Consider the following 27,397-nt stretch of genomic DNA (forward strand, 5'->3'; position numbering starts at 1 on the left):
ATAGCACAACCATGATATTCTCTCTCTTTTTTAATGGAAAGCACAACCGAGATATTTACTTCATCAGCGACTACTCCCTTTCTGACTGTAGAACTTTTTGTTCCCAATTTATTGAGGCGTCTAAATTATAGTAAGAGGAAGTGTTATTCAAAATTAAGTGCGTTCGGGCAGCCTACAATTTTTCTGTTAGATGCTGTTGCAACAAACAAATGCGTCCTAACTTCACACAATATTATACAATCAAATCGTTTTTAAAATACAAATTGCAGACGACGATGCAGGAATGTGAGCGCTGTACTTCTGCCTCGTAGCTTTAACTTCCACTGTTCTTCATCTTAAACAAAGGGGCAACTTTGTCCAACAAAAGCTCATGAGTGGATGGATACACAGCACTAAATCAGTTTGTATGCTTGACAAAAAATTTCAGAATCAGTAATTACATTTTTTCCTGTCTTGAGGACCTTTTTTGTTTCTGTTCACCCAAAAAACTTAGGATCTGTATCCTTTTACCTCCACAGTTAACAATTTTAACTCGCATCTTCAATTCTTGGGGGCATGCGCATATATTTCACAACTTCCTTTCTCACATATCCTGGTGGGTGCTGCAGTTCTGACAAAGATGCTCAGCCAGTTTGACCTTGCTTAACTCTCCATAGTTAACCCACTTTCATCCTCATCAATAGTATCTTCAGGTGCTGCGGTCTTTGGAAAGAATTCTTCTTCCGGGTACATCTGACCAAAAAGCTGCGAGTACCACAACCAAAAAAGTGAGTATCAGTGACAAGGCTAATAATTATAAAAAGTAGTAACTTTTTGGGGTCTTTACGCAGTCATTTTACCAAAGTAAAAGTGTGAGTGCAGGGATATTTTCCCAATTAATTTCCCTACTTTTTCATGAACAAAATGACAAGCAACTTATCCACAAATTAAGTGTCCAGCTATCTGGTTAACGGTAACAAGAAGTCATACAGAAATACTGAGAAATTTTATATTCCAAAATCCAAAATGAAGAATAATAAAGACATACCTTCTCAGTTGCATCTAAAAGGTCATTGTAGTTCAGACTTCCATCCGGTGTAGGAGTGGAGCTGATAAATTCAAATTTACTCTGAAAACGGAGGTAAAAGTAAATCCATAATCAAGAAAATGATGCCCATATCAATGTTACATAGGTTTAAACTTTGAATCACATCTATCACGACAAAATTCTAAAATACTGTCCAGTGGGCAGTGGTTGTGTTGTTTAAAAATGTAAGATACGGACTCCTTGTGGTCCCTAATACTTTCTTAATCTAAAAAATATTTTTGAAAAAATAGATAGATAAGGGGGTGGAGGTAATAAGTGTCATTACAATATGCAGGTAAAAGTAAACATAGTTGAAGAGATAAATCTGTGTAGTCAGAATTTAGATGCACACCGTAATTAATTTCTGAATATAAAATGCACTCCAGAGCACGATGGGTTTTATATCTTCACTATCACTTTGAACAATGGGAATACTTTCAGAGCTTCCAGATACAGGCAGTGTAAGAAGAGCATTCATGGCTGCTTTTAGCAACTTCTTTCCTTCATCAGCATCATTGCACAAAGTGGAAAAGTATGAAATAAAGCTGATAAAGATAAGGCAAACAGGTCAGTTTAAGTTGACAAGTTCACACAAGGGATATATAAATGTTATAACTAGAAGTTGACTAAGAATATAGTAACATAAAGAAGCAGATCATGAGAGCAACTGTCACTATATTGAAGCCTGCAATCAACATGCATGACACAGGGACAGGGAAAAGAAGCCTGTGAATTTGCAGCAAAAACCCAAACAATTTTTTTTTTGAATAAGAACAGCTAAATTACAAAAAAAAATAAAAAATAATTTAGATGCAATAGTAACTTCTCACACCCAACCAAAAATAAAACAAAATAAAAGAGCTAACTTTTCCTTTATTTTCTCATGATCCCTTGGTGGAAGAGGGAATGTCATAATTTCCACAATCATTTCTAATAATGGAGGTAAGCACCATTGGTGGTCATCATAATCATTGAGGTTTGTTGGAAGTTGTTATTACAAAGGGGATGTTATCCCTTCCATCCTTGTTATGCTTTGGCTATTGAAATTTGGAGTTTACTTTGGGAAATTGGAATATATAGATAGACTGGCCATGTGGATATCATTTAGCAAATTTGAGGCATAAATTACTGTCAGGGATTACAGCGTTTAGTGTGTGTTAATATTATGCAAAATAAGCTGTTTGAGCCACTAATTAATACCTTATGATTACCATATTCCAATCTGCACTCAATGATAAAACCAAAAAGTAAAGTTAAAAATTAGAAAAGATTTAGAGAAGGGGAGAAAGGAAAATTAAAGGAAATATAACTACAGAATAAGAGCAATTCGATGTTTATTTAGTAAAAACTTACGTTCCCTCAGGACAAACAGCAAGATTAGATCCTATCTGAAGAGCTTTGATTGATGTCACCTGTTCAGGATACAAAGCTAGAGAAATAGAGAAAAGGTTAATTTCTTGTATTTTAATATGCCTCTGTTACAAAAATGCAGTATTTAAATAGCTCTTACATCTAGGAGGATACACCACCGAGCAATTTGTTACATCTGGCTTAATGGAACTCCTTGTGATGCATATTCCCCTAGCCACCATTCCTTTAATATCTCTCTGATTCAACAATTGGAGCCTTTCACAGGGAAAATCTCTTGGAGACAAAGACAACGCTGATGGAATTGTCAAGGATGGATCCAGGATTAGTTGGTGGCTATATAAATCCTGACCCGAAGCTAATCTAACACCTTTATAAAGCCCGGTAACCTGCAATGGTTTAAAAATGAAAAAGATGAAATTCATTTTGCAATAATGTTCTTCAACCTCATTTCTTCTCACAAAAAAGTACTAAAGAACACAGCTCAAAGATATATTTCTGCACCTTATCCATAAGCAGAGAAATAACTGGCATTCTTAGAACCTGAATCACAAAAGTTTAAGATGTAAATAAGTGTATATATGGCCAGCAAAACAATAAACAATTTTTTAAAAACATTATGTAAGCAGGAAAGTAGTTAACAATGTCACTTAATTTGCCGACAAAATATCAGAAAATGTCCAAACACAAACATGAACAGGACAAAGATAAATGAGTTCCATCCTAACCTGAAAGATATATGCTATTTCGATGACAGAAAAGCACACATATAATGGCTCCACTAAATTGAATAATAATAATAATAATAAAGTATCCTCATCTAGCAACATTTGAATTCATCCCTTTTGCCAAGCATGACAAATTCCATGACAGCTGAACCCCCATTTCCTTCCATCACATATATGATATGATGGCACATAAAAGAGCAACAGTGTAAAAATGGAAGACAGAGATACAGACAATAGGCATTTAAAATATAGAATGCACATATAAAACAATGATTCTTTTTTATATATAGAAATGTATAAAACAAGGTTTAAAACAAAAATATGCAACCTTTAAAGAGAAAGAAGTTAACTTAAAAATTCCCCCAATAATAAATCCCATTCACACTTACATAAATGCAACCTTTTACAGCAGCACCGCGACAAAAAGCTTGTGGTAGTTCTCCTTCACCATAAATAGGATAAAGCAAAGCCCCAGGTGCACTTGGAAACCTGGGTGAACCAAGATAAGTATTTAAAAATTAAAGAGGATCCCTTAAATAAATAGTCAAGACAAATGTAACACATGAAACAACAAGAATAAGAAAATACCTTCCAACAGATGAGCTGTATTGAGCTAAACGATCTATTCCATCTTTTGTTTTAAGTAAATCTTTACAAACCTCATTATTGTCTTGATCGTAATCTACCATGGCTATAGCATACAAAAGAATCCTGTCAAAGATAAAGAGGCATTACCTTAGTGTAGTGACATAGGTAAACAAGTTATGCAAGCACTTTATACAGTTAGGCTCATGAAAGAAGATAATTCTATTTGTTAGCACAAGAAGATGGTCAATTTCACTTTTTCAATAATAATTAAAAAAATCTTTTGCCCTGTGAGACTATTTAAACATACAATCAAACAAACTGAGTCACTACTAAACGTTTTATGATTTTAACTGTTTTATCCAATTATCAGATTTCACTTACATAGAATACTGAAAGCAACAACTTTAGGGAGAGAGAGATGATTAATAAAATTCACACACGAGTCAAAAATCAATTCACCAATTATTGAAGGGAAAAATAAGTGCGCAAAAGAATCTTTTACATTATTCAGTTAGTGTAAGTCACAGTCTGCTTTGTAATTTGATTCTCATTTTCAAAGCAAAAAACAAAGTTCTCACCCCTATTTTTCTCATTTCCGAACTAGACAGAGAAACATAAAAGCATGACGATAAAACATCGGAGTAGAAACCATAGATTTCACAGTGATGAAATGAGAAGCAAGCAGGACAATGTTTTCCTCTGCGTTTATCTAAGTAATTTTTAAAATGCTAACATATTGGCATATCCAGTATGTCAGTAATCATCAACGTGAAGCTTTACATATTGGCATAAACATATAAACATTTTTCAATAATAATAAATTACTAAATAACTTCAAAAATTCTGCAAACAAGAATCAAACAGAGCACATTAACATAATCAAAGGATAATCTCCAAATCAAATAATCAAAAATTGAATTCTCACAAGCAAATAGAAATGGTAAATACGCTTTAATCTTAGGCGGCAACTTCATTTTCTCCAAGAAACTAACAAACGGACTCTCCATATCTTCCACCGAAATTTTTCCATCCTCATGATTCTCACCCAAGTGCTGCTGAACAAGCTTGAAGAACCTCATCAACTGGTTCTTCTCCTTCAGAGAAAGGTTCTTGTCTCTGAAAATCGCTCCACGCGAATCCGGCACGTTCACCAAACCCGCATTAGCTTCATACACCAAGCTCACATCGATTCCCTTGAACTCCAAATACTGTGCTGCACCTGACTTCAACAACAGATCGATCATCTTGTCCGCGCTGAACAGCGCCCTCGGTCCTCCCAAATCGACGCTGAACTTTCTCGAATTTTCGCGCAGAAACGCCGCGTCATTGTCGGAAGCGCACGAGACGATTTCCGCGTCGGAGCACAGCGGTTGCCGGATCAGGTCGATGACGACGTCGTCGGAGTCGCCAGGTGGGGTGGCGGTTACGGGGAGAGAATTGGGAGAATTGAGGTAGGAAGTGAGATCGTTAAGGGAGAGGGAGGCAAAGTGACTGCCGTAGAAGGAGTTAGGGTCGAGGTGGAGGACGGTTTTCCCGAGGGCAGATGCGGCGGCGGCGATAACGGATTCCGATAGGCCAGTGCCGACGATGATGAGATCGAAGTTGACGGGGTCAATGGGAGGGTAGGGAAAGGGATCATGAGATTGCGTCATGGCGAAGACGGCGCGTGGAGGATATTCGCCGTCTGTGCCGTGTAACAAATTGAATTGAATATGGTTTGGCTTGGTATACAGCAATAGTTGACTGATGGTGAGAATGTCCAACGAGGACGCACCCATTCACACGTCACGCATTTGAGTTATTCTATGGTAAATAAATGGTCTTATCTTTTATGATTTACATATTGGAATATTTGATTGATTATTTTTCTTATTTTTTATTTTTTAAAAGATAGTATTTTAATTTTAGTATAGTATATATTCTTTTAATAATTATTTACTATTAAAGGAATAATATATCAAATAAAAATTAAAATAGATAATAAATATCTTTTAAACATTAAATTTTATGATAAATTATAATTACAATTCAAAATAATTTCTATTTTTTAAAATATGTAAATATATTTATTAATTTTATTGAATCAATTTTAAATATGAAATAAAAAATTGAAATGTACAAAAAATAAGGTTTTCTTAGTTTTTTTTAATTTTCGTTAACATTTTGGTTTTTTTAATTAATTGAGCAGTTTGTATCAGTGTCATTATATCTCTAACAAGGAATCTTATTTATTTATTTTTAAAATTAATTATATGCGTTTTTTATTATTTAAAATTTTATCTAAATTTAAAGCTTAAATATCTACATAAAATACAGGTTTTACTCTTCTTCTGTCTACACATATGCAATAACTTTTTGTAATATGTTTTTTTGAAATTTGAAATCTTACAGACATGTAGATATTGTCAAGATTAAACAACTGAAGATTTTAAAATTTTGTGTGTTTTTTGTTTAACTTATTTAAAAAAATTATCGCTTGTTTTTTCCCCCTCATTTGCATCTCTAGTGAAATTTGACTAAAAAAATCTGCATCACCTCCTGTGACTGTTGATGATAAATTATTGAAATGAAATTTGATACCTCTATAAGTTCAAGTCCGTGACACGCATACACATTATTTTATGTTCTTTTGATCTTTTTTTATTAACAAGCACGCGATGAATAGTGGAGCTTTTAAACGTTGTCTACACTAAAACAAATTGAAATACTTACAACTGAATCAATTATCAAACAGATTGTGAGGGGGGAAAAATATAAGAACAATTTCCTTACAATTGCAACATATCTATTAAGCACTAACATCTTCATTCTACTATATAACCAAGATTTGAAGCAACTTGCAATTTTTTATAGCATTATGAATATCGATTATCTATTTGCTGTAAGCTCGACGGACAAATCTGCAGACCCTAGCAGATACTACTAACCAAGAAATTATCCCAATCTGCAATGATATAAAGACAATTAGAAACAACTCTCAACATCAAGTGCAAACACTTTGAATGCTAAAGGGGTGGGGGTGGGGGGGGGGGGGGTTTAAAGGAATCAAAGTTAATCAAATATAATTAGAGTTAGTGGGGTGTAGCTAAAGTATAATAATAATCATCATTAATTGAAAAAGTAACTATAAAATTTGTAAAAAAATATAGATACAAATATCCTCATATTTTATTCAATAATTAAGGTAAAGATAACATTGATTTATTTATATATATATATATATATATATATATATATATAATAGATTTTGTTTTTACATAATTTATTTATATTTTTATTTAAGTATCTTATTATATTTTCTTTATCAATATATACAAATTAATGACAAGTTACATTATTAAAAAAACAAATAATACATCACAGTCTTATCCTATTTTTATCACTTATTAAATAATAAAAATTAAATGTGAGTCATTAAAATTAAAAAAACCATATATAATATAAAATATGTGATTACTTACCAAGAAAAGGTAAGCAGTTACTTACCATGACACTGTTATTTTGGACTCCTCCAGCCTTCAAAGATAACAATCTCCCTGCAAAGAGTGCAAAATATGTTTCAAAATTCAAAGCAATAAAGATGCAATTTGTCTGTGAGGCCTTCATTTGGAAGAAGTAGAAATCTTTAAAATAATAAATAAATAAAATGATTTTTGTATTGGATGCAAAAATATTTGGCAGGTCTTGTAAAGATAAGTGAGAGGGTTGATTATGCTACCTAGTAAAGTTACATAATTATATATAATTGCATTACCAAAAGGTTGTACAAGTTGCTGAGAAATGCTAGCCACAGGAACACGCCAAAACCAGATAACCAGCACTCCATATGTGAAATACTACATGGCACAGCCAAAAAAGATTTTAATAAGCCTCCTGAAAGAAAATCTGTCGAAGAGAATGTGAAGAACTTAATATCTGAAGATACCTTTAAGATGAGCAGCACTTTTGAATATAAAACATTATCTTTGTGATACAAGTTCTGGTCTGCATAATAATTTAAACTATAATCTTAACAAAGTCGAGGGCAAGAAAATTTATTTTTAATTAATTAATCAACTAATAGAACAGAAAGGACATGAAAATTGAAGAAAAAAACTATATTAATGAAGAGGAAGATGTAATGAAATAAACTTACACTTTGAAAGTTCCTTCTCCTTGGCAGCTGCCAGCCTTTTGAGTTTTGCTGCTTGTGCAAATGTTGATGGCCTGAGAGGATAATTAAATGAGAACACACAAACATAAACTTTCCAATCATATCTTACATTCATCCCTTTTTCAGTAATCTCTACTCATGTTATTTTGTTTTCTTCTTCCTATTCACTTGATTTCTCTATGTGAATTGCAACATTTATCATGTGTGTTGTATCATTTGGCAACTCTGCAATGTTACATATGTGTGTGTGGTCGATCATTGAATGTTTAATGCTTAATCTAAAATTTTGTCTAAAGAAAAAGGACAAAGTTTATGTATAATTGTTAAGTAGTTTTGACATTATTCTCTAATAACATAAAGCATATGAATTACTTACTGTGACATTGAGCCTGCCTCCTTCAAAAGTTGTTTTATTTCTGCGCGTAATTGAATTTCTTTTTCATTGTCGGATCCACCCTGTTGAAAAATCATATGAATATAAGAAATTAATATAATCACAATAAGCAATTAATGTTATCTGATTGTTACGTTCGTGTACATGCTACAAGGCTTTTTATCTGTCTTTCTTTTTTCAATTGGTGAAGGAATGGAATTTCATTATCAATCCTTTGATTAATTAATTATGAGAATCTTAGTTGACATTTGAATTTAATTACAAGATTTATCACGAAAATAATAATCAGAACGGGGAAAAGAGAATGATACCTTCTTAAAGTGATCGAGGCAATAATATGCAAATTGAAAAGCAGCGACGATGAGAAATATGAGAGGAGCTGCAAACAACCTTTGATGTTCTTGGGTTGCTTCGTCTTCCATAATTCACTCTTCTCCCTGATTCGATTTTCAGCAAGATCAATGCACCGTGAATTTAAATACCCGAGAATTTTTAATTTTTTTTATAATCTCTCTCTCTCTCTCTCTCTCTCTCTCTCTCTCTCTCTCTTGTTTTTTAAATCTTCTGTTTTTTATGTGTTCAGGGAATAAAAATAGAAAAATAAAAGGAGTTAAGGCTTTCCATCTTTGAGTTTATAAGATTTAGCCAACTAGCTCCACTATCATTCCTAACTTATTTTTTATGTTTGCTATATGGAATTAGAGTTACAATTTTAAGTTTGATTTTGTCAAGATTTATTTGATTTAAAAATCTAATTTTATTTTGAGGGTTGTAACTAAAAGTAGTGATGGATAGAATTGTATCAAGTAAACATAAATATTGTAAGGTGGGTCACAGCAAAAACTTATTCTAATATTATTTTTTAACTTATACTTTTTATTAAAAAAAATTAATATTTAATATTATCTATATATTCAATTATATTAAACTCGAATATTTTTAATAAAAAAAATTATATAAAGTATTAGACAGGCAATATATTTTTTATTATATGCAATTTTTTATCATATAAAGTTTTAGACAGAATAAAAAAATGTAATAATAATAGTAATAAAAAGTAGTGAGCAACATATTTCTATGGCACGAGAAAAAAATTAAAAATAATAATTTTATAATAATTTTTTATTAAAATTATATTTAAGTATAGAAGTGTAATAGATATTTTTTTAAAATTACTATTATTTGATGTTTGTTTTTAATTTTAAAAACAAATAAATAAATAAATATTTTTATTTTTATTTATGTTTTAAAATTTTTTTCTTGTTATGTTTTGTGTTTTTGTTGTGAGATTAAGTTTCCATGAGCATTAGCTCAGAAACAGAAACAATGGCTGGTCCCGGCAAATGTTTTCTGGTGACGGGTCCTCCTGTGAGTGCAGAGTCATTCCCTGAATCCCAATCCCTTTCTCTGTTTATTGATTTTGATTTGATTGATGATTCAATTTCAGGGTGTGGGAAAAACCACTCTTATTATGAGAGTGTTTGAGTCCCTCAAAGCCTCTAATCCCACTCTCAAAGTTCAAGGCTTCTACACTCGTAAGCAATTCCTTCACCATCTCATCTTTTCATTTCCCAAAACCAAATTCATGATTTTTTTGTAGGTGAAATTCGACGCTCCGGTGAAAGGGTTGGTTTCGAAGTGGTCACTCTCGATTCTCGCACTTGCCCACTTGCCTCTGTCAACGTTTCAACGTACAATTCAATTCTCTCCACTTCTTTTTTTTTTTTTCCCGTTATTTTTCATGCTAAGTTAGTTACTTGGGTTTGTTGCATTGCACGCCATAAAGATTCCATTTTTGTTTTTTAGCAGAAGTAGTTAGGACCCTGGAACAACATTATTTGGTGTTTTTTGTTTGCTAAATTGTGTTTCTTGGTTATGCTGCTCGTGGGTATTCATTTTTTTCAAGGATAAAATGCTGGCAGGTTTTTATGTGATTGTAAATGCCACTTGAATATCATTGGTTTCACTTGCCAGATTGTCCTGTATTTGTCATAAGTTAACTTGGTTACTTGTAACAGTTTTTCTAATGTTTACCCGAAATTACATGTTACAAAACATTAAATATATCCTACTATATGCATTAAATGTTTCTTATGATTTTGAGATAATACAGATTTTCTATTTTTAACTTTTTAACATGTGTTTTTGGACACATTAGAAAAAATGTTTGATTAAAGGGTGTTATATTTAATGGCATTGGCTTTGACAGCCCTGAGTCTCTCAGATGGCCTAGTGTTGGCAAGTATAAAGTTGATGTAGCATCTTTCGAATCACTAGCACTGCCCGAGTTAAAGGTCAGCTTGCTTTCTTGATTATGTTTTTTTGTGCATTTTTGTTGGCTTTAGTTAGAAAAAAAAATAGATTACTGCATATTTTGCTAAGTATTTATATATCACCCCCCTTACATGCTTTTCAAATCTGTAATACTCTTGAAACTGTTGGTGGGATTTATTTTCCTGATGTAGATTTATCATTGAGGATATAATTTATATAAAAGATATTTTTTGCCATATCCCATGCATTAGCTCAGTTTTTGAGGTTTGAAGACACATTCTCTGACTAGGTAAAAGAAGACACTGATCTCTTCATCATTGATGAAGTTGGTAAGATGGAGTTATACAGTTCGTCATTCTTCCCTGCAGTTCTAAGAGTTTTGGAATCAAATATCCCACTTTTGGCTACCATTCCAGTTCCAAAATTCGGTAGAGACATACCTGCAGGTGATTTTTCCATACTTTTACATCTCCACTTCTCAAATGTTATCTATTGTAGGAATAAATTTCCTTTTCTTGATTCTTTAAATAAACAAGGTAGGATAAAATCTGTCACAAGACCTTACAGTCATAGGCATGAAGCTCAAAGACCTGTTGAAGATGTTTGGAGGATTTTGGAACTCTCTGGCTAATTGCTTTGATGTACTTGTAAATGACTAATGTAATCAATTTCTGCAGTTGCAACGTTGCGGAATCATGCAGGGGCAACTTGTTTTACATTGAGTGTTAGTAACAGAGATGCTGTTAGAGAACAAATACGCTCACTATTGGAAGATCTGTTGATAAAATACTAGTCACAGCAAGTCTGTGGTCTGAACTCATAGTGTGTATAAGTTTGAAAGAGCAAATCTTGTTGATCCAGTGTTAAACTTTGTTAAATGAAATGAACATTGCTGATACGATGGTGTTAGATGTCAATACACTTGTGGATAGTAATCTGGATGGTATCTTTTAGTTTTTACTTTGTCGCGTTCAAGAGTTAAGACATTTTAATCATCCAGTTTATATATTTAAATAGTCCTTGGTTCAAATAATTCTTCCAGTATCATTATCTTCATGATATTTTAAGTTACACATTTCAGAGCAAATGACTATAAATGTGTTGCGGGTATGACAAAGTTTGAAGAACTGCTGCTGTATTTTTTTTGTAGACAATCTTCTGTGCCTTAGGGGGGCACAAAACAAGCATCTTCTCTCCCTCATCCACATAATGCAGTAATGAAATAGTTTTATGTGAAAAAAAAAAGCAAAAAAATAGCACCAAACAAATAGAACAAAAATGGTTTTTCTTTCAGGAAAATTATGAGTTTGAGAGTTAGTTGAGCCTTAAATAACCAAGGAAATGGAGGACGGATTCAGTCGTTTGAGCAATGTTAGTAGTATACATGATTTATCTTAATAGTATTTTTGTAATGACTTATTTGTATGTCTGTATTATGGACAATTTCTTCGGCAAGTAAAGAAATATGGAGAAAAGTGAAAATCTCTATCCATTTAATACATATTTGATGTAAACATTACACACTAAAAATCCAAAACAGAATTATTCAAGCAGGATATCATGCTGCTTCCAGAGTAAAACGAAGTAAGAATTCAACATAGTTGCGAACCAAATGACATAAATTATTAAAAAGAATATATGTGCAATTAAAAGCTTAAACAATTTATGCCTAATAATAATCAATTAACTAATAAACCTTATCAACTATGTCTACACTGCTCAGTAGTTCGCTGCATTTGTTTTGCCAATGATGAGAATGATTTGGCTGTATCTTGCATATCTGTAGCACGTAGGTTGATACCCTGCCAAGTTAGAAGATTGGTGAACAGATAAAGTCGAGAATTTTTATTTTTTTTCCAATTTGTCTTGTGTGCATTGGCATAGGATAACGGCATCCTAACCGTGTTTTTTCGTTTTTTCTGTCAGCACAAAAGATACCTGCAATTTCCTTGTGTTTCCCTGGAGCTTGCTTTGTGCCAATTTAGCAATGCTTGATTCCTGTAGCGCCATATACATTGATTCATGTTTGCACTCATTTCAGCATAAAAATAAAGTAAAATACTGAAGCTTTAAACATATGGAAATTATGCCCAATTATACAACGATCATAATTACATATATCGTGGTATCCTTTTGTTTTAGGTAAATTAAAAAATTAATATTAAAACAAATAATTCCTTTATGAATCATGAGTAGTTAATACAATGACATATGCTCTGAAGTTTCGCCAAACATTTTAGTGCTGGAAGGTAACTACTCCATCAACTTTTTGCATGCAAGTAGAGATGTGGCTAAAATCTATTACGGACATAAGAAGGAATGAAGGATACAAATTCAGTCGTATTCTTGACACTTTTATCATTTTCTTGAAATCAATGGCCATTGGACCCATCGTTGGAAGAGCTTAGAGGAAATTAATTTAAATTTATGAAAATAATTAATGATTCTATTATGCTTTTTTTTTTTTTTGTTAGATTTTGAGTTTAAGCATTCACAGATTAAAAAAATTTATAAAAAAAATATACAGTTATTACATTAAAATTATAAAAATATAATAAATATTTCTCTTTCTAATAAAATTTTACTATTATTAACTACTTTTCTTCAGTGTTGAATTTAACAAAATCTTTTTTTTTTTAACTTATTTCAATAAGTTTGTTAGTGTAACTTTTATATTATGATCAATCTTGATCTTCAAAATATGTTTGCATTAACGAATATACCTAACACCTCCAAATTAAAAATTAGCAATATGGTCTAGGCAACACCTTTCGCCTGTGAAGAGGCACATATCATGCCATGCTTGTGAATAAGCATAATGAGGGTGCATATGATAGATATATTCTTACGTTGGAGGAAGAAAATCCATATTTCTTCTTGATTTGATCAAGCGCACCAGCTTTTTCATCTTGTTGCCCTTCCTTGTCTGATGCTTTCTGGTTGTTGCCCTTGATCTCTTTCAATCTTCCTGTATATTGGATGCTTAATTAAATTAGCTACGTTTAGGAAAATCATCTTCAGTCCTACAGAAGACAAGTGGGAGATTGAATGTTCTTAAAATGCATTGTTTAATGTTTCTCTTTGGTCACAAATTGTAGTTTACTATATTCTAAGAATGCAGTTTTAGTTGCCAAAGTTGCTCAGTTATTATAGGAGGCTAATGCTCATAAAAGAAATTGGATATACAAATTACAAAAAAAGTAGCAAGATGGTATACAAATGGGTAAAATTTTCTTTATTATGATTTTAATCAATCCACCTTGTTTCAACTTCAAATGCCTGAGTGAAGGCAGTGTCTACATGCTGAAAAAGAACAAGAACAAATTTCCCAAAAGACAAACTTATAGAAGCCTGGTTACTCTAAGAAAGGTGTTTCTTTGAAACGAAGTCCTACATTTGTGCTTGTCCCCTTTTGGTAAAAATATCCTACTCTTAAATTGGTATTCTTCCAAAAGAATATAAACCATATACTTAAATTATATAGCATATTACATGTTGAGGTATTACCTTTTTCACCTTTCCTCGATGGATATTGCCCAGAGCATATAAAATTAGGGTTAAATAAGAGAATCTCATCAATTGATGTAAACTCATCAAGCGTTACCTCTGTTCTTCACTCAACAGGGTTTGTTCTTGGCTGACTTTTGTATTTTGCCACAAACCAAATGGCAAAAATACGAGTGATCAAGACATTCTGTCCTTGGTATAAATCCCCTATATTGGCTCATGTTTCATTCCATCCATAGTAGTTCAAGTGCTTATATCTTAGGTCAAATGAACATAAGGAAAAATAATTTGCATAAAAGTGATCTCATTATCACAAACAAACCTTTTATAGACTGAAATTTGTCTGCCAATTTCTTCTTATTAAGAGCTCCCAATATGCTTTTTTCTTTGCATTTTTCTCCGTGATCCTCTAGGTCAATGTCATCTATATGGGAGAAAAAAGAAAACCTTAAATTGGTGACCTCAAACCCAAGTGTCCATATGTTGGAAAATACATTATAGGAACAGATCACCAATAAGAAGATAGCATGCATTCCAATACACAAAAGACAAATTCCATCTTTGTTGGCCAACAGTTTTAAGCAAATATTCAGTAGCACATATGAGGCATTATTATACCTATGTTTAATTCAAGCTGATTTTCATCCATAGTCTGGTCATCATCATTGCTACCAGCACATGCAAAGTTGGCATTTGAGAATATTGCTGACAGTTCCCGTATACTTTCTTTAGGATCTTCTTTTTCCACGAGGGGTACATGCTTTTCTTTACTGCCAGTAAAATCTTTGATTATTGAGCTGAATATACCCTGGAATGCCCAAAAAAAGACCAAATGTCTTCAGTCATAAAGATAATGGATATAGTTGGATAAGTTATTAAAATGTTAATTGTTTACCTTTTTCTTTTCCTTATGGCTGACAGGGATGGGAACAAACTCTTCTTGTGATAGCATCCTTTCCTTCCTATAGATGCAGCTAACTGAGTCCAAAAGCCTAAAATGAAGTCAAGCATTATGTAAAATGAGACAACAATCTAGAATTATCACTATCACTTTTCATCCTCAGTTGCCAATACTAAAAGAAAATAGTAAACAAGATAAAAAGGCTATAAATATCTTTCACTGCGGGAAATATAGCAGGCAGAACAGTAAGATATTGATAACAAGATTCCCAATGCCATTGTCCAGGCTTATATACCTGAAAATATTCCTTTGGGCCAACAATGAGACAACAAAAATTTCCTGGTCACCCTTCACCTGTACGCTGACATTGAGTTAGTTTGATGTCATTAATATATTTTAAAATTTGTTGTGCTAGTGAAAGATATAGTCGATACCAAAACAAGATCTCCTTTGGATGAACAACATATCTGGCTGTCAGAATATGACTTCAACTTTGGAGGTGAATAATTGAAACCTCTAATTGAAAATTCCACTATAAGAGATAACTCTGGCAAACACCTAAATTGTCATATGTTTGTGTTAAATCATTAAAGAAAAAAAGTAATGCATCATGAAGTTGACATGATGGAAGACTGTTAATAAGATTTATTATACTTGACGCTTCATGAATATGAGTCAAGATCTAGCAGAAAAAGTGCAAGAATCCATAAAGCCAAATCCACTTGGTGGGAATAAGGATTGATTGTAGCATTTTTTCTTAATAAAAATATAATCCTCAACATGGGGATTGAATTACTTCAAACATCAAAATGTTGGTAAATTTTCTCCCATGTTAATTGTTCTATACCCGTCAATTATTTTTCTGAAAGTATGGGCAGACTGAACCCCTACCTTATTTCTACTTTCCCGCTGGTGAAAAGGAGTATGAGACTGATATCAGAGAGCCTGTAAAATGTTGATGCCCAGCAACAGGAAGAAGAATGAAACTTCTTTTTGTAAAGAACCTTTTTAATTCCCTGAAACATATAAGAATGAGCAATTGCAAGCATAAGTTAATATTCTAGTTATTCATGATTCATCAGTATGGACAGAGTAGGCAAAAGAATATGGATAGAAAATATTACCTGTACAGCATGCACAAAAGAATAGACATACAAAGCCTTCTCAGAACACAGCAAAATGTACAATTGGTTTGTTGTTGCATCTTCAACATGATTCCCTTTTCTCAAGTCTGATCCATCTTTTTCAATTGAACCTGTGATTGGTTCACCTTGCCCATCTGTATAACATAATAGAAATAGTCTTACTCTTTTCAATCAGATCCTTCACTGTTATAAAAAAATAGCATTGGAATTTGGATCTTAAAGATAATTAGCCATTAAGATCATTTATAACTTATATCAATGTGTTTTTACAACTGATCATTGTTTCAACTGTGCAAACTCTTACCCAGCACCTGCATAAATATAGCTTTAGAGGGCTTTTTAGGATGAATAGTTCCAATGCTCAGTGAGTTTCCAGTTTCACCATCTAGAACCAGAACAGATGAGTCCTTTGTTCCAACTGCTAAAATGTTTTTCTCAAAACCACGCAAACTGCAGGTTTTGAACTGCAGGCAGACGATACCTGTGGTAATTTCACTTGCAATATGTTTCTGATATAACAGAGATGGGCCATCTATGTTAATAACTGAAACCTGTAACAAATTGGTGCATTAAACGCAAATTAGCTTTGTGAATATGATAAACAACTATACACACTAATAAAAAAAGAGCCTAAAATCACACTTCCAAATTTAAAAAGAAAAGAAAGAAAAAGCTAGAAATGTATCTTACATTTCCTTGGTCAGAACCAACCGCAAGATGCCTTGACCTGGGATCTATGTTCATACAAATTACAGCACCACTAATCTTTACAAGTTTCATACTGTGGATTACATTATCATTCCCTTTCTTTGAACCTCCTGTAAAAGAGGAATGGAAATGCAAGTCTCTATCAACTAAATTGAGAAGTATGTTAGTTGTTTAATAATAATTGGTAAATTAAGTATCATGCAACACAATACCAGTAAGAGACATGAAGCTGTTGGAGGCATATGGTTCAGGTTTGAATTTATAGATACGAACCTGTAGATCATGTTTCTTATCATATATACAATAAAATAAGCAAGGTTGACAAGAGAAGAAAAAGGAAAACATCACATTTCACAAAATTCATAATTGAATGAACCTCACCATTCCACTTTGGTCACCAGAAACAAGGACAGGAGAATTGCTATCAAAATATAATTCCGTCAAGGGTATACCACTAAAAGAAAAATCATTTTCATTCTGCCATAAGAGGAACGAAACAAATAAAAGAATAGTCATGTATAAAACAGAAAATAAATGTTTCATACAGTTCTTAAATACATAAAAAATGAAAATAACTGCCTTTAATCTCCCTATAGCTTAATTGCTTAAACTCAAACAGAAAATAGCATCCTTGATGATGCTAACCTTTTTAATAAAGGAAAGACAAAATACTCATTTTATGGGAATTTTTTGTCCAACTAATATTTTCTAACCACTGAAAAGTAATAGAGCTAAAGTTTGGACACAAACTATAAGTGTTTCATATAAAAATATTACCTGTTGCTTTAATTGCAAATTTGGAGTGAAAAAGGGACATGATGCATCCCAAAAAGTTATGGCTCCATTGCTATGTCCAGTTATGTACAAGTTTTTAACGTTTGAAAATCCAGTGAAGTTGGAAGAACTCAGGTTAATCCCATCTTTGTGATTGGTTTCAATGGGAATCAGCGGTGGATAATTTTTTACCAGCTGACTGTAATACTGTGACACCAAAAAGAAAATAAATGTCAAATAAATAAAATCGTATAAAAGATTTAGATTGTCAAAAAAAAAGAAAGAATCTTGCCAAAAAAGTTTCACAATCCCATTACCTCATCTTGAGAACTAAACACACCGGGATTGTTGGATATGAATTTTGCTGTAGTGATGCTTGAATCTGCCAGTGGTAACTTCACAACCATTTCCTTTGGCAGTGAGGGAGAGGACTTAGACTGGCTTTGCAGATACCTTTCAATCAATCTGTCATCATAAAGATATACATGACCTGATTTCCCTAGCAGAAGGAAATAATTTTGTCTATGCTTGCTTTGTTCACTTGAGGTTGATATGATCTCCATGTCAACACAGGCTTCAGACATATGAAGTCCCAACTTAATTGTGCGAGATTCTGTATGTTCATTCAATAACACTACCTGCTTCATATAAAAGATATTACTAGTTATTTTAGTCACCAATTAACAAATTAAACCCTGCTCGAGTTCATTGAAAATTCAGTACACAATAAACAATCTGAAAAACACAAATTCATGTAAGTTGTAATGGGTGAGCTTGAATTCGAGCTTTCTTTCTTTGATAAAGAGAAACTATCATTCATTATTACCTCATTATAAAGAAAAATAAGATACATAAATGGTCAACCAAGATTAAATGAAGATATATTGTTAAATGATGCAAGAAAAGTATCCAAATACCTGCAACAAGTTTGAAGGAGCATTGTCAGAAACTCCCATGACATAGAGTCGACTAGCCTTTCCTTCAGCATAAATCCATTTTACTGAAGCAATGGAACTTTTGTCTGATTTATATCCTAAGTTAAATTTGAACCTGGGAGTGCTTTGATTACTATAATTAGATACTAAACCATTTCCTGTGTTTAGAGAAGGGATGCTCCAAATGAAGAGTTCTCCATTGTTGTACCCTACAACCACCTTACTTCCCAAAGGACACACCCAACATGCAGAAGACACTTTCTTTGTTTCATTAAACAGTGGCTGTGATATTTTTCCGCCAGTTCTGACAATGGATTTGCTTTCTCGAATATCCCATAATATTATTAAGCCATTTCTAAAGATTATGAGAACTCTGCATTTAACACATAAGAACAGAAGTTGACATTTGTCTACCAAAAATAAATTTGATTAAGTAAAAGCAAGCAACGAATTAATTATGTCATATAGAAATTTCCTATGGCTGGTTTTGTTCATATCACCTCTTACTTTCGGCTGCTGGTTGAGGCAATATGTGTGTTACAACAGTATCATCAGATTCTTCAGTTGAATTTCCTAAAAAATTAATAAGAAACTTAAAATGGCAAGAAGATATATCTAAGAAGGTGCTTGTTATTTTATAATATTTACTTATTGTTCGAATTGAAGCTGGTTTAGAGAATCAACGACGTAAAGCCAAGATTTACATGTAACAAGTGAATGGAAAAGGGCACAAAAAAGACCAAATCTCACCATAAGAAGCTGAGAAGGGTATAGTGTATTTCATCCGTATCACATGCCATGGTTCTTGATCAAGCTTCAATACTGAAATATTACCATTTGAAAATCCAACATACCTGCCAATGCACATACATGTTCATAACTTTTGGTGCTTCTTCAAAATTTAGTTTTTTGATAGTTTATTTCAAAGTAGACAAATTACTTACATATAGAGGCTATGTCGAATGACTGAAAAACAAGTGATTTCTTCTTTAACAATGTACATATCAGACAACAATTTTTTGTCCATGTCCCAAACCTAAATATGAAATATCTTTAGGCAATAAATTTTCTGAATAACCTGTGCTTGAATATGATTTAAATAAAATATAGACATGTTGAATCTTAATAGTGAAACAGTCCCTAGTAACAACAACATGTAAAGGCAACTTGAAATACATAAAAAATTTGAGCATGATCATAGGTATACTTGCCTCAATATGGTTATTGAAAGTGACATTTATAAGGATGCCCCGGTTTTGAATGAACTGCATATATATTAAATACCATAGTATTGTTAAAACATGCCTCTTTGATATTCATAGAAAAAGACATCAAGGAAATCAATGAGCACTTGAAATGACAAGACAAAATTGGCCATGAAAAAAGAGAAAAAGAAATATAACCTGCAAAAACTTGCTAGGAACCCGTTCACTGGATTCAAGTAGGACTTGGGCATTATCTTTCCCAAATAGTTTAATCCTCCCATCTCTTTAAAAATAATATAAACAAAAATCAGTTTCAAGTATAAATTCAAGAAAATATACTTTAGTTGTAACATTTTCTCTGCCAATTAGATCTCAGAAAGGTGTAAGGGCAGTCTTGATCACAAATTGACAAGGGTTGAAACTATACTTGGTAGAAAGAGCCAGTAACTTCTGAATATTGTCATAGGCAAACTTAGCACCTCCAGATGGTATCCCTTGGTGAAAAATCAGACGTGGATCTACATCACTAGCTTTTAACCCATCTGATGAGTTTCCAACAGGCTGCAACACAAATTAACAACTGGGATTTTTAGTTTCCTAGTTGCATGTCATATTTCTGGATAAAGTTTCCCGAATTTTCTTAAATGTGAGTTATGTAAGTATTTCCTAATTATAATAAAGTTACTAGGATGTTATTTATTTTGCTAGATACATGGGAAGAAAGAAGGACAAATTTTTAATCAATTAATCATTAATGCATGTCAACCTTGAGGAAAAATTATTAGATTGTCTGAATTTTCGTGATCCGGATTACTCATATTAAATTATGTGGATAAATTTTTAATTAAAAAAACAATATTATTAATTATAACGTGAGTAATAGAAATTATATGATTTCAGACAATTCTAAAATTACTCTAACCTTTCCACATATGACCCACATTGTACCCTTGACATAAGGACCTCCCAGTGGAAGTCTAGGGGGTAAGCCGAAAGGAAAAGAAAAGAAAAGAAAAAGAAATTGAGATGAATATTTGTGAAAAATAAATCGTTACATCCAAATTCAAAATGAAATTATTTTGAAAAAACAAAGGAACATGCATTAAATTATAGCACAGGCAAAACTTGTATGGCACTGCCACACTGCCACTATTGTTCTGAAATCTGAGATTCCCTCCACCCTCGGGCCTTGGATTCTTGCCGGCTACTAAAACTCAACATTAACGCCTTCTATTTTTGCTTCATCCACCTTTGTTAGGGTCCACACAAACACCTTAATTATTTGGCCTATGCTTTAGTGATACCGTTTTTCTTTTTCCCCATATAAATAAAATTACTATTTGACATTTGTGAATCATAATTAAGAATTTCCCCATATCCATAAAAAAAATTGTATCATTTTTGTTTAATCAGCAATTCAGCGTCAGTAGTCTTGGTTATGAATAAAAAAAATGATTTTATTATAGTTTAGATACACATTATCACAAATAATTAACTGCTTTATCGAGGAAAAGGAATTGAAATCGCTATAATTGCATTTGCACTTTTACTTGTTATTTAAAAAAAAAAAAGGTTCATTTTAAGCAACCTTTAATTTGTTTGTCTTGGGTTGGTAAATAAGACAAGATTTTATACTATCTATATTTGCATTGTATTAATGAAAATATTCGATGAATAATGCGCTATAAAAAAAATACTGTTTCTTAGCGAAACCAGAAATGGAATAGCATTAAGAATTTAAAATAAAATATCAACAAGACCAAAAGAAATTTTAAAAGATAACAATATACATTATACATATGAAAATAGCAAAAGGAATTTGCGTAACAATAAGATAGAAACAAAAAGTCCCAATATATTCAACGTGTCTGTTTATTTCCATTTCAGTTTTATTGCAATTGGATCACAACGAGTGAATTTTTATCATTTGCGAAACGCAATACACCGAAATGTAAAACCAAATGCATCATAAAACGTTATTTAGTTTCTCTTCGGAAATCTTAATTTATGAAATTGAACAAAACTTAGAAATCTATTCAAACTACATAAGAAAAGCAGAAACTAAACTCTCATCGCACGGAAGGAAGCAAAAAGCACTAAGCATATAAATAGAGTTACCTTCTTTATGGATGCTTTCTCCACGAACTTCTTGACGAACATGATTGAAGGATCTAAGAATGAATTGAAGAAAAGAAAGAGAGAGAGAGAGAGAGAGAAAGAAAGAAAGTAGGTAATGTTAAATGTGCTTCGTGATAACCGAACAGAGAGAGTTGTTTAGTACTTGAGAATTAACACACAACAGTTTCTCTTTCTCTTATAGGATTGAATTGAAAGAAACGAATGCACATAGCAGACAAGACAACAAACAAAGGAGTTCTCATACGACAAAACAACCAACGGTTAGGATCTTACTGCTATTGTGAAAATTTGTGTATAAAGAGAATTATTTGACTTGTTCCTTACCCTCCCCTATCAGACAAAAGCCAGATACTACTCATAAACTAACATTTGAGAGTGAGACCATCACTATTAAAACCATGGAACACACATTAATGTTGTTAAGGAAAAGGTTACCGTCTTTTTCACACTGGTTACGTGGCATCAGAGGATTTCCGTGTGGGACCCTTGCTATTATTGAAACGTACGTGGCACCACCCAAATCAGTTTGCTTCTTTTAATTGCATTTTCATTTTCTTTTAATACTAAACTAAATCAAAGGTTCAAAGGAAATTAAATTTTCCAATAAATAAATTATCTAATAATTCCTCATAAATTTTATAAAAATTATAATGTTTAATTAGTAAGATTTTTTTATTTTGATATTTTCTCATCCATTGTTATTATTATTCGTAAACCTTTTCCACAATTATTATAATTTACTTTTGTTGCTAATTAAAACTGTATACTACATAAAATATATGCTTAATCACACGTCACGTGTTTAAATTTAATTCTTTCCACTTTATGTACACAACTATTGCAAGAAATCTCAACAACTTTATTATTAATAATTAGCCAAAAAAATTAAAAAAATATTAGGCAACAGTCAATACCACGACATCACCATGACCGAAAAAGAATTCCCATTGAAGTGCCTTTTAACAAATTGTGAGTTTTTTAAAAGTATATAAATGTCTCATACATCAGCACCAGTGCACCTTCTCACCAACCCCCATTGAGATAGCAACGGAAAACTTTATATTAAATGGAAATTGAAACATTTCCATAAGTAGGTAGCAGATAAGCTCATAAGATAATCCATCAATAATATCTGATATGATAAAAACTAGAGAAAGGGTGCCGGCAAGATCGTATTCGTATACACCAGATAGATACATGGAGTTCCAAATGGGGCCAACACGTAAAGGACCAATCATGCATGATTCAAAATTGGCCCAGATCCACCAGATTTCAACACTAGATGAAGCAGAGTGACCATCGACCATCGAGATTCAACTTGTTAGCTACACTTATAATTGGGCTTTCTGCCCAAGCATGATTGGGCCTAATTTCCCTAGCTGAAATTTGAACCAACGGGCACAATGATTAAGAATTAGCAAGTCGAGGTAGGTATGTGTCTGCGAAACATAAGAGAAAAAAGGTACGTCCCAGTTAAGAGGAAAAGGGAGAGTTATGGAGGCACGTGACGTGAGTGTGGTTAAAGTTAGCTAAATGGAATAAATCTAATGGTCCCCAATTGAAAGCCAAATGATTCATGGTGATGGATCACTCTCATTCTCATTCATGGTGAAGAGATTTTTATATTTCTTAAGGTTCTCATTCTGATGCACATGAGGGACGCTTTCAACATAATTGGGATAAAGAGAGCCTTTACAACCTAAGTCCTATTGGCACCATTATCCTCTGTGAGTTGTAAGAGATTGGGCTCTCTTTTGTATTACCTTTTTCATGGGGAATCACACCACCAACCATCCTTGTTCCTCCTTTTAGCATCTATGCTTTATTTAAGATACAACTCAACCCCATTTTGGGCCATCTATGGCCCATTAACTTCTTTTCTTTAAAAAGTTACTAGTAAAGCTATCAGCGCCGACTACTCTCACTCAGTAAGTGATATGTTTTAGTGAGTTAAATAAAAATAATAATAATTTGAGCTCGCAAAATGATGTTTAAGTTCAGTAAAAACTTCATTTTTTAGAACCTTTTGTCTGTTTTAACAGGTTAAGTTTGTATCAAGCTTAATTGAATCGTTTAAAAAATTTTAATTTAATTTAAATTCAAATTTTAAAATTTTAATCTTATATTAGGTAAACTTGGGCCGCTTGCCTAGTTATTAGCTTTTACAATTAATGTGTGTGTGTGTGTTTTTAATTAAACACAAAACAGTTCCCTTAACTCCCAGCGTCTCTCCTTTTACATGCCTCTTTCACTCTATCCAAGAGAGAAAGAGAGGTGGAGGATTCATTTAATAAATAAGTTTTAACAAACGTATTTTGTTTAATATTTTTTAAAAACATTATTTTTTATTAACTTATTTGTCATATTATATGTTGTTATTAAATATATGAAGTTCATAAAATTTTATAATATTTAAAAATTAATTTGTACTTCTTTAATAAATTTATATTTTGATATATATTATATTTCAAAGCTAAAAATAAACGTCAATTATAAAACTATAGCTTATGGATATTTTATTTATCTAAAATTTAAGCATACGCAATCATCAAAATAACGTTATGTGTTTTAACAGTTAAATTTGTTAGATTCATATTCTATAGGTATGTGTGTATGAAAAATAAAATTATATCATTTTTTTTACGGATTTGCAAAATTAAGAATTCCCTAAAAAGATTAAAGAAAAAGGATTTGGATGTTAAAAAAATTAAATTTTAGAAAATCAAATACGAAAGTGTAACTGTTGATTAAAAAGTTAACATTTGAAATTACGATAATATGTATAATAGATTATTAAAAAATTATTTCATCAATTTTTAAAATATTTTATATAATTTTATTTCGTTTCTTTATTTTTCTTTATACATATCAAAGAGATTTTTTAATGGACCATGAATTGATTGTTTTAGTTTAGAGTACAAGTTTTAAAAATTATTAACTCAACTCTCAAAAAATGTTTATTCTTTTTTCTGGTGTAAACGTGTACGTCTTCTCGCTTCTGTAAGCTTTCAATCTATAAGTAGTTTGAATAGCGCATTTAAATACACAGTTTTATGTTTATTTCCTTATCATGCGCCGGTTATAAATGAAGTCGTAAGAGTAATAATTAAGGTATGGTTCTTTTACATGTATGCTGAGGTAATTTAAAATTTTTTTATCAGTATTGTATTAAAAAATTTAGACCAATAAAAAAAATATTTATTAAGTTAAAAAATTTTATTATATATAATTTATTTAAAGTTATATTATTTATATTATTTGTTATATAATTTTATTATTATATATACATTTTTTATTTTTTTATATTTTTTATAAATTTTTAATTTTAAATAAAATATAATTTATATTAAATTTTTTATAATAAATTATTATATTTATTATATTTAAATAAATTAGAAAAGCAGTTGAATTTTTGAATCAAAATAAGATGTAATTAAAATTAAATTAACTAAAATTTAAAAAAAAATATTATATTGATATATTTCTATATTCTTAATTTTATTATTATTAGTATTTAATTATTTAATTATTATATTAATATATTATGTTATAATTATTTTTTATTTATAATAAATAAAAATTGTTTAAATATAATTTATATTTTATTTGAAAAAAATAAAAAATTATTTAAAAAATTATTTAAAAAATTATAAAAAAAATTAAATATACAATATATATAACTTTAAATAAATTATATATAATAATTTTTTTAACTTAACACGTTTTTTTTTATTAGTCTAAATTTTTTGAATACGGTATCAATAAAAAAAATTTAAGGTATCACATAATTTATTTATTTTTCTTCATTAATCATATTCAGGTGAGATAAGCATTTTGACTCTTGGAAATTTTTACACAATATTTATTATATTATTTCTTTTTATTAGTAATTTAAAAATACATATAAATATAGAGTAATATTAATACCAAAACTATGATAACCAAACCCAATTAATATTCTGATACTTTGGAATCCAAACAATAAAAAAGGCTCTGTATGTTGTTGCCCTTTTGTGACTCGTGAGAACCAGGAATTTGGCCAACTTTTTAGGATTCGACTTTGTCTGAAAAGATCTTTCAGCACGTTAAGATTGACATAAAGCTATCTTTTTATTATTGATTAATTATTAGAAAAATTAAATGATATCATTTAAATATATTTGTATTTATACGATTTATATATTCTAAAAGGTTCATAAAACATTTCATACATCTCAAGAAATTATATTTATCTTCTTCCTTCATTTCAACTGCATCTGCTACCTAAACCTTTAGTTAAGAACCGTAACTACAAACATCACACAGCAAAGCTACCTATGCAAATTAACCCTCGAAGTTTCTCACCATGCCTTGTGTATATTTACAAACAGCAAGACAAAACGTGAATACAAACACTAAACATGTACTCCAAAAGTCACACAAACACTCTTTGTGATTGATGTGTGGGTTACTGTTGGTAGGGGTTGGGGGGTTTGTCCATGATAGGTGGCTGTGGTCTGTGGAGTAGACTCAATTTGGCAAAGCAAGCCATCAATTTTCTAGTTAGTCATCTTAATTTGTTCAGGTGGTTTAGTAATTCTGAATTAGTCATCTTAATTTGTGTTTAATTTCTTTGTTTTTTAAGCAACGGTAGTCAATGAGATTGAAGTATGATTTGAACAAATGATTCAAAAAACTTTTCAATAATAATAATAAGCACATTACCATCTCAGGATTAAGTTCAAAAGTGTGAAAACTCATCGATAACATCGACAATATTATTAATACAATCATGTCATGTTCTCGACAAGTAGCAAGAAAAAAAAATCTCAACTTAGCTTCAAAAAGATTTGTTACACTAGTTTCACAACCGTGCGAAAAATGGTCGCACGAGATGCCACTACATGAACTATGTTTATTCTAATTTTTTTAATTTTATAAAATGCACATCAAATAAAATTATAAAAGAATTGAATAATTTTATTTAATAATAAATAAAAAAACTGCCGTTTTACCAACTCAAAGTCGGCGCAAAGTCAAAAAAACAGTTGGTGTTGATATAGTAGTATTTTGATGTGGACAGTGGAGAGCACGGGAGAGAAAGGCGCGTGACATAGAGAAAAGAAAAGGACGAATAAAAAGAATCCAAAATCCAGAGGGAATGTGATGGTGAAGTCGTTTGCTCTGCAAAAAGTCACAGCTTTTGTATCTCTGTCACCTCTGAGCTGTCTTCTGTTAGACTGTTACTAACTAATCGCATCAATAATCAATTTCTACCATTTCACATAACCTAACAATATTCGTTTTTTAATAAATCCTTTTTCTTATTTAATTAAATATCATTATATCATATTTATTTAATATAAGTATGAAAAACGTTTTTTACTTAGATATGTGTTTTTCTACTGGATTTGTATTTTAAAATGCTATACTGTAAGTCATTTCGCTATTTCATGAGTTTTACCATAGTGTTACTTCACTTAACTTAATTTAATATTAATAATTTTTTTCATTTTTTAGTACATTTTTGGAT

The 27,397-nt window shown here is 31.3% G+C and overlaps 4 protein-coding genes across 4 annotated transcripts; 1 reads left to right on the plus strand and 3 right to left on the minus strand.

The window, feature by feature from the left end:
- Window positions 1-115: 115 nt before the first annotated feature.
- LOC113868685 (rab escort protein 1) lies at window positions 116-5,511 on the minus strand. Its single transcript, XM_027504499.1, has 9 exons — window positions 4,699-5,511; window positions 3,751-3,873; window positions 3,552-3,651; window positions 2,939-2,977; window positions 2,577-2,823; window positions 2,420-2,495; window positions 1,419-1,611; window positions 1,028-1,108; window positions 116-744 (listed from the first exon to the last, which is right to left on the minus strand). The coding sequence occupies exons 1-9, from the start codon at window positions 5,400-5,402 to the stop codon at window positions 643-645; spliced, it is 1,665 nt and encodes a 554-aa protein (XP_027360300.1). The 5' UTR covers window positions 5,403-5,511; the 3' UTR covers window positions 116-642.
- A 1,111-nt stretch (window positions 5,512-6,622) lies between these two features.
- On the minus strand, window positions 6,623-8,719 carry LOC113870099. The gene is made up of 7 exons (XM_027506699.1): window positions 8,609-8,719; window positions 8,280-8,359; window positions 7,886-7,956; window positions 7,676-7,734; window positions 7,505-7,586; window positions 7,237-7,286; window positions 6,623-6,694 (listed from the first exon to the last, which is right to left on the minus strand). The coding sequence occupies exons 1-7, from the start codon at window positions 8,717-8,719 to the stop codon at window positions 6,623-6,625; spliced, it is 525 nt and encodes a 174-aa protein (XP_027362500.1).
- Window positions 8,720-9,572: 853 nt separating this feature from the next.
- LOC113869569 (cancer-related nucleoside-triphosphatase) lies at window positions 9,573-11,583 on the plus strand. Its single transcript, XM_027505955.1, has 6 exons — window positions 9,573-9,665; window positions 9,745-9,832; window positions 9,898-9,988; window positions 10,507-10,591; window positions 10,861-11,017; window positions 11,249-11,583. The coding sequence occupies exons 1-6, from the start codon at window positions 9,597-9,599 to the stop codon at window positions 11,362-11,364; spliced, it is 606 nt and encodes a 201-aa protein (XP_027361756.1). The 5' UTR covers window positions 9,573-9,596; the 3' UTR covers window positions 11,365-11,583.
- Window positions 11,584-12,271: 688 nt separating this feature from the next.
- LOC113870100 lies at window positions 12,272-23,192 on the minus strand. The gene is given in 24 exon segments (XM_027506700.1): window positions 12,272-12,373; window positions 12,510-12,569; window positions 13,421-13,539; window positions 14,401-14,502; window positions 14,697-14,912; window positions 14,967-15,070; window positions 15,275-15,333; window positions 15,414-15,537; window positions 15,871-15,995; window positions 16,104-16,258; window positions 16,429-16,675; window positions 16,815-16,931; window positions 17,040-17,105; window positions 17,214-17,309; window positions 17,610-17,813; window positions 17,924-18,244; window positions 18,524-18,914; window positions 19,042-19,114; window positions 19,292-19,395; window positions 19,486-19,577; window positions 19,753-19,806; window positions 19,945-20,029; window positions 20,174-20,343; window positions 22,905-23,192. Coding segments are annotated over 24 exon segments (3,474 nt in total).
- Between the last annotated feature and the right edge of the window lie 4,205 nt (window positions 23,193-27,397).

The sequence above is a fragment of the Abrus precatorius genome, unplaced genomic scaffold (genome assembly GCF_003935025.1).
Source record: "Abrus precatorius isolate BTA unplaced genomic scaffold, Abrus_2018 Scaffold6, whole genome shotgun sequence".
Classification (NCBI taxonomy): Eukaryota; Viridiplantae; Streptophyta; class Magnoliopsida; order Fabales; family Fabaceae; genus Abrus; species Abrus precatorius.

Coding starts and splice junctions, on each gene's coding strand:
- LOC113870099 (XM_027506699.1), bottom strand. CDS start 8,719: ATGGAAGACGAAGCAACCCAAGAACATCAAAGGTTGTTTGCAGCTCCT. Junction 7,287..7,504: donor GCAACTTGTACAACCTTTTG/GTAATGCAATTA, acceptor CACTCTTTGCAG/GGAGATTGTTATCTTTGAAG. Junction 6,695..7,236: donor TCCAAAATAACAGTGTCATG/GTAAGTAACTGC, acceptor ATATCATTGCAG/ATTGGGATAATTTCTTGGTT.
- LOC113868685 (XM_027504499.1), bottom strand. CDS start 5,402: ATGACGCAATCTCATGATCCCTTTCCCTACCCTCCCATTGACCCCGTC. Junction 3,652..3,750: donor TACAGCTCATCTGTTGGAAG/GTATTTTCTTAT, acceptor TGGTTCACCCAG/GTTTCCAAGTGCACCTGGGG. Junction 1,109..1,418: donor ATATTCAGAAATTAATTACG/GTGTGCATCTAA, acceptor CTCCGTTTTCAG/AGTAAATTTGAATTTATCAG.
- LOC113869569 (XM_027505955.1), top strand. CDS start 9,597: ATGAGCATTAGCTCAGAAACAGAAACAATGGCTGGTCCCGGCAAATGT. Junction 9,833..9,897: donor AGTTCAAGGCTTCTACACTC/GTAAGCAATTCC, acceptor ATTTTTTTGTAG/GTGAAATTCGACGCTCCGGT. Junction 10,592..10,860: donor TAGCACTGCCCGAGTTAAAG/GTCAGCTTGCTT, acceptor TTCTCTGACTAG/GTAAAAGAAGACACTGATCT.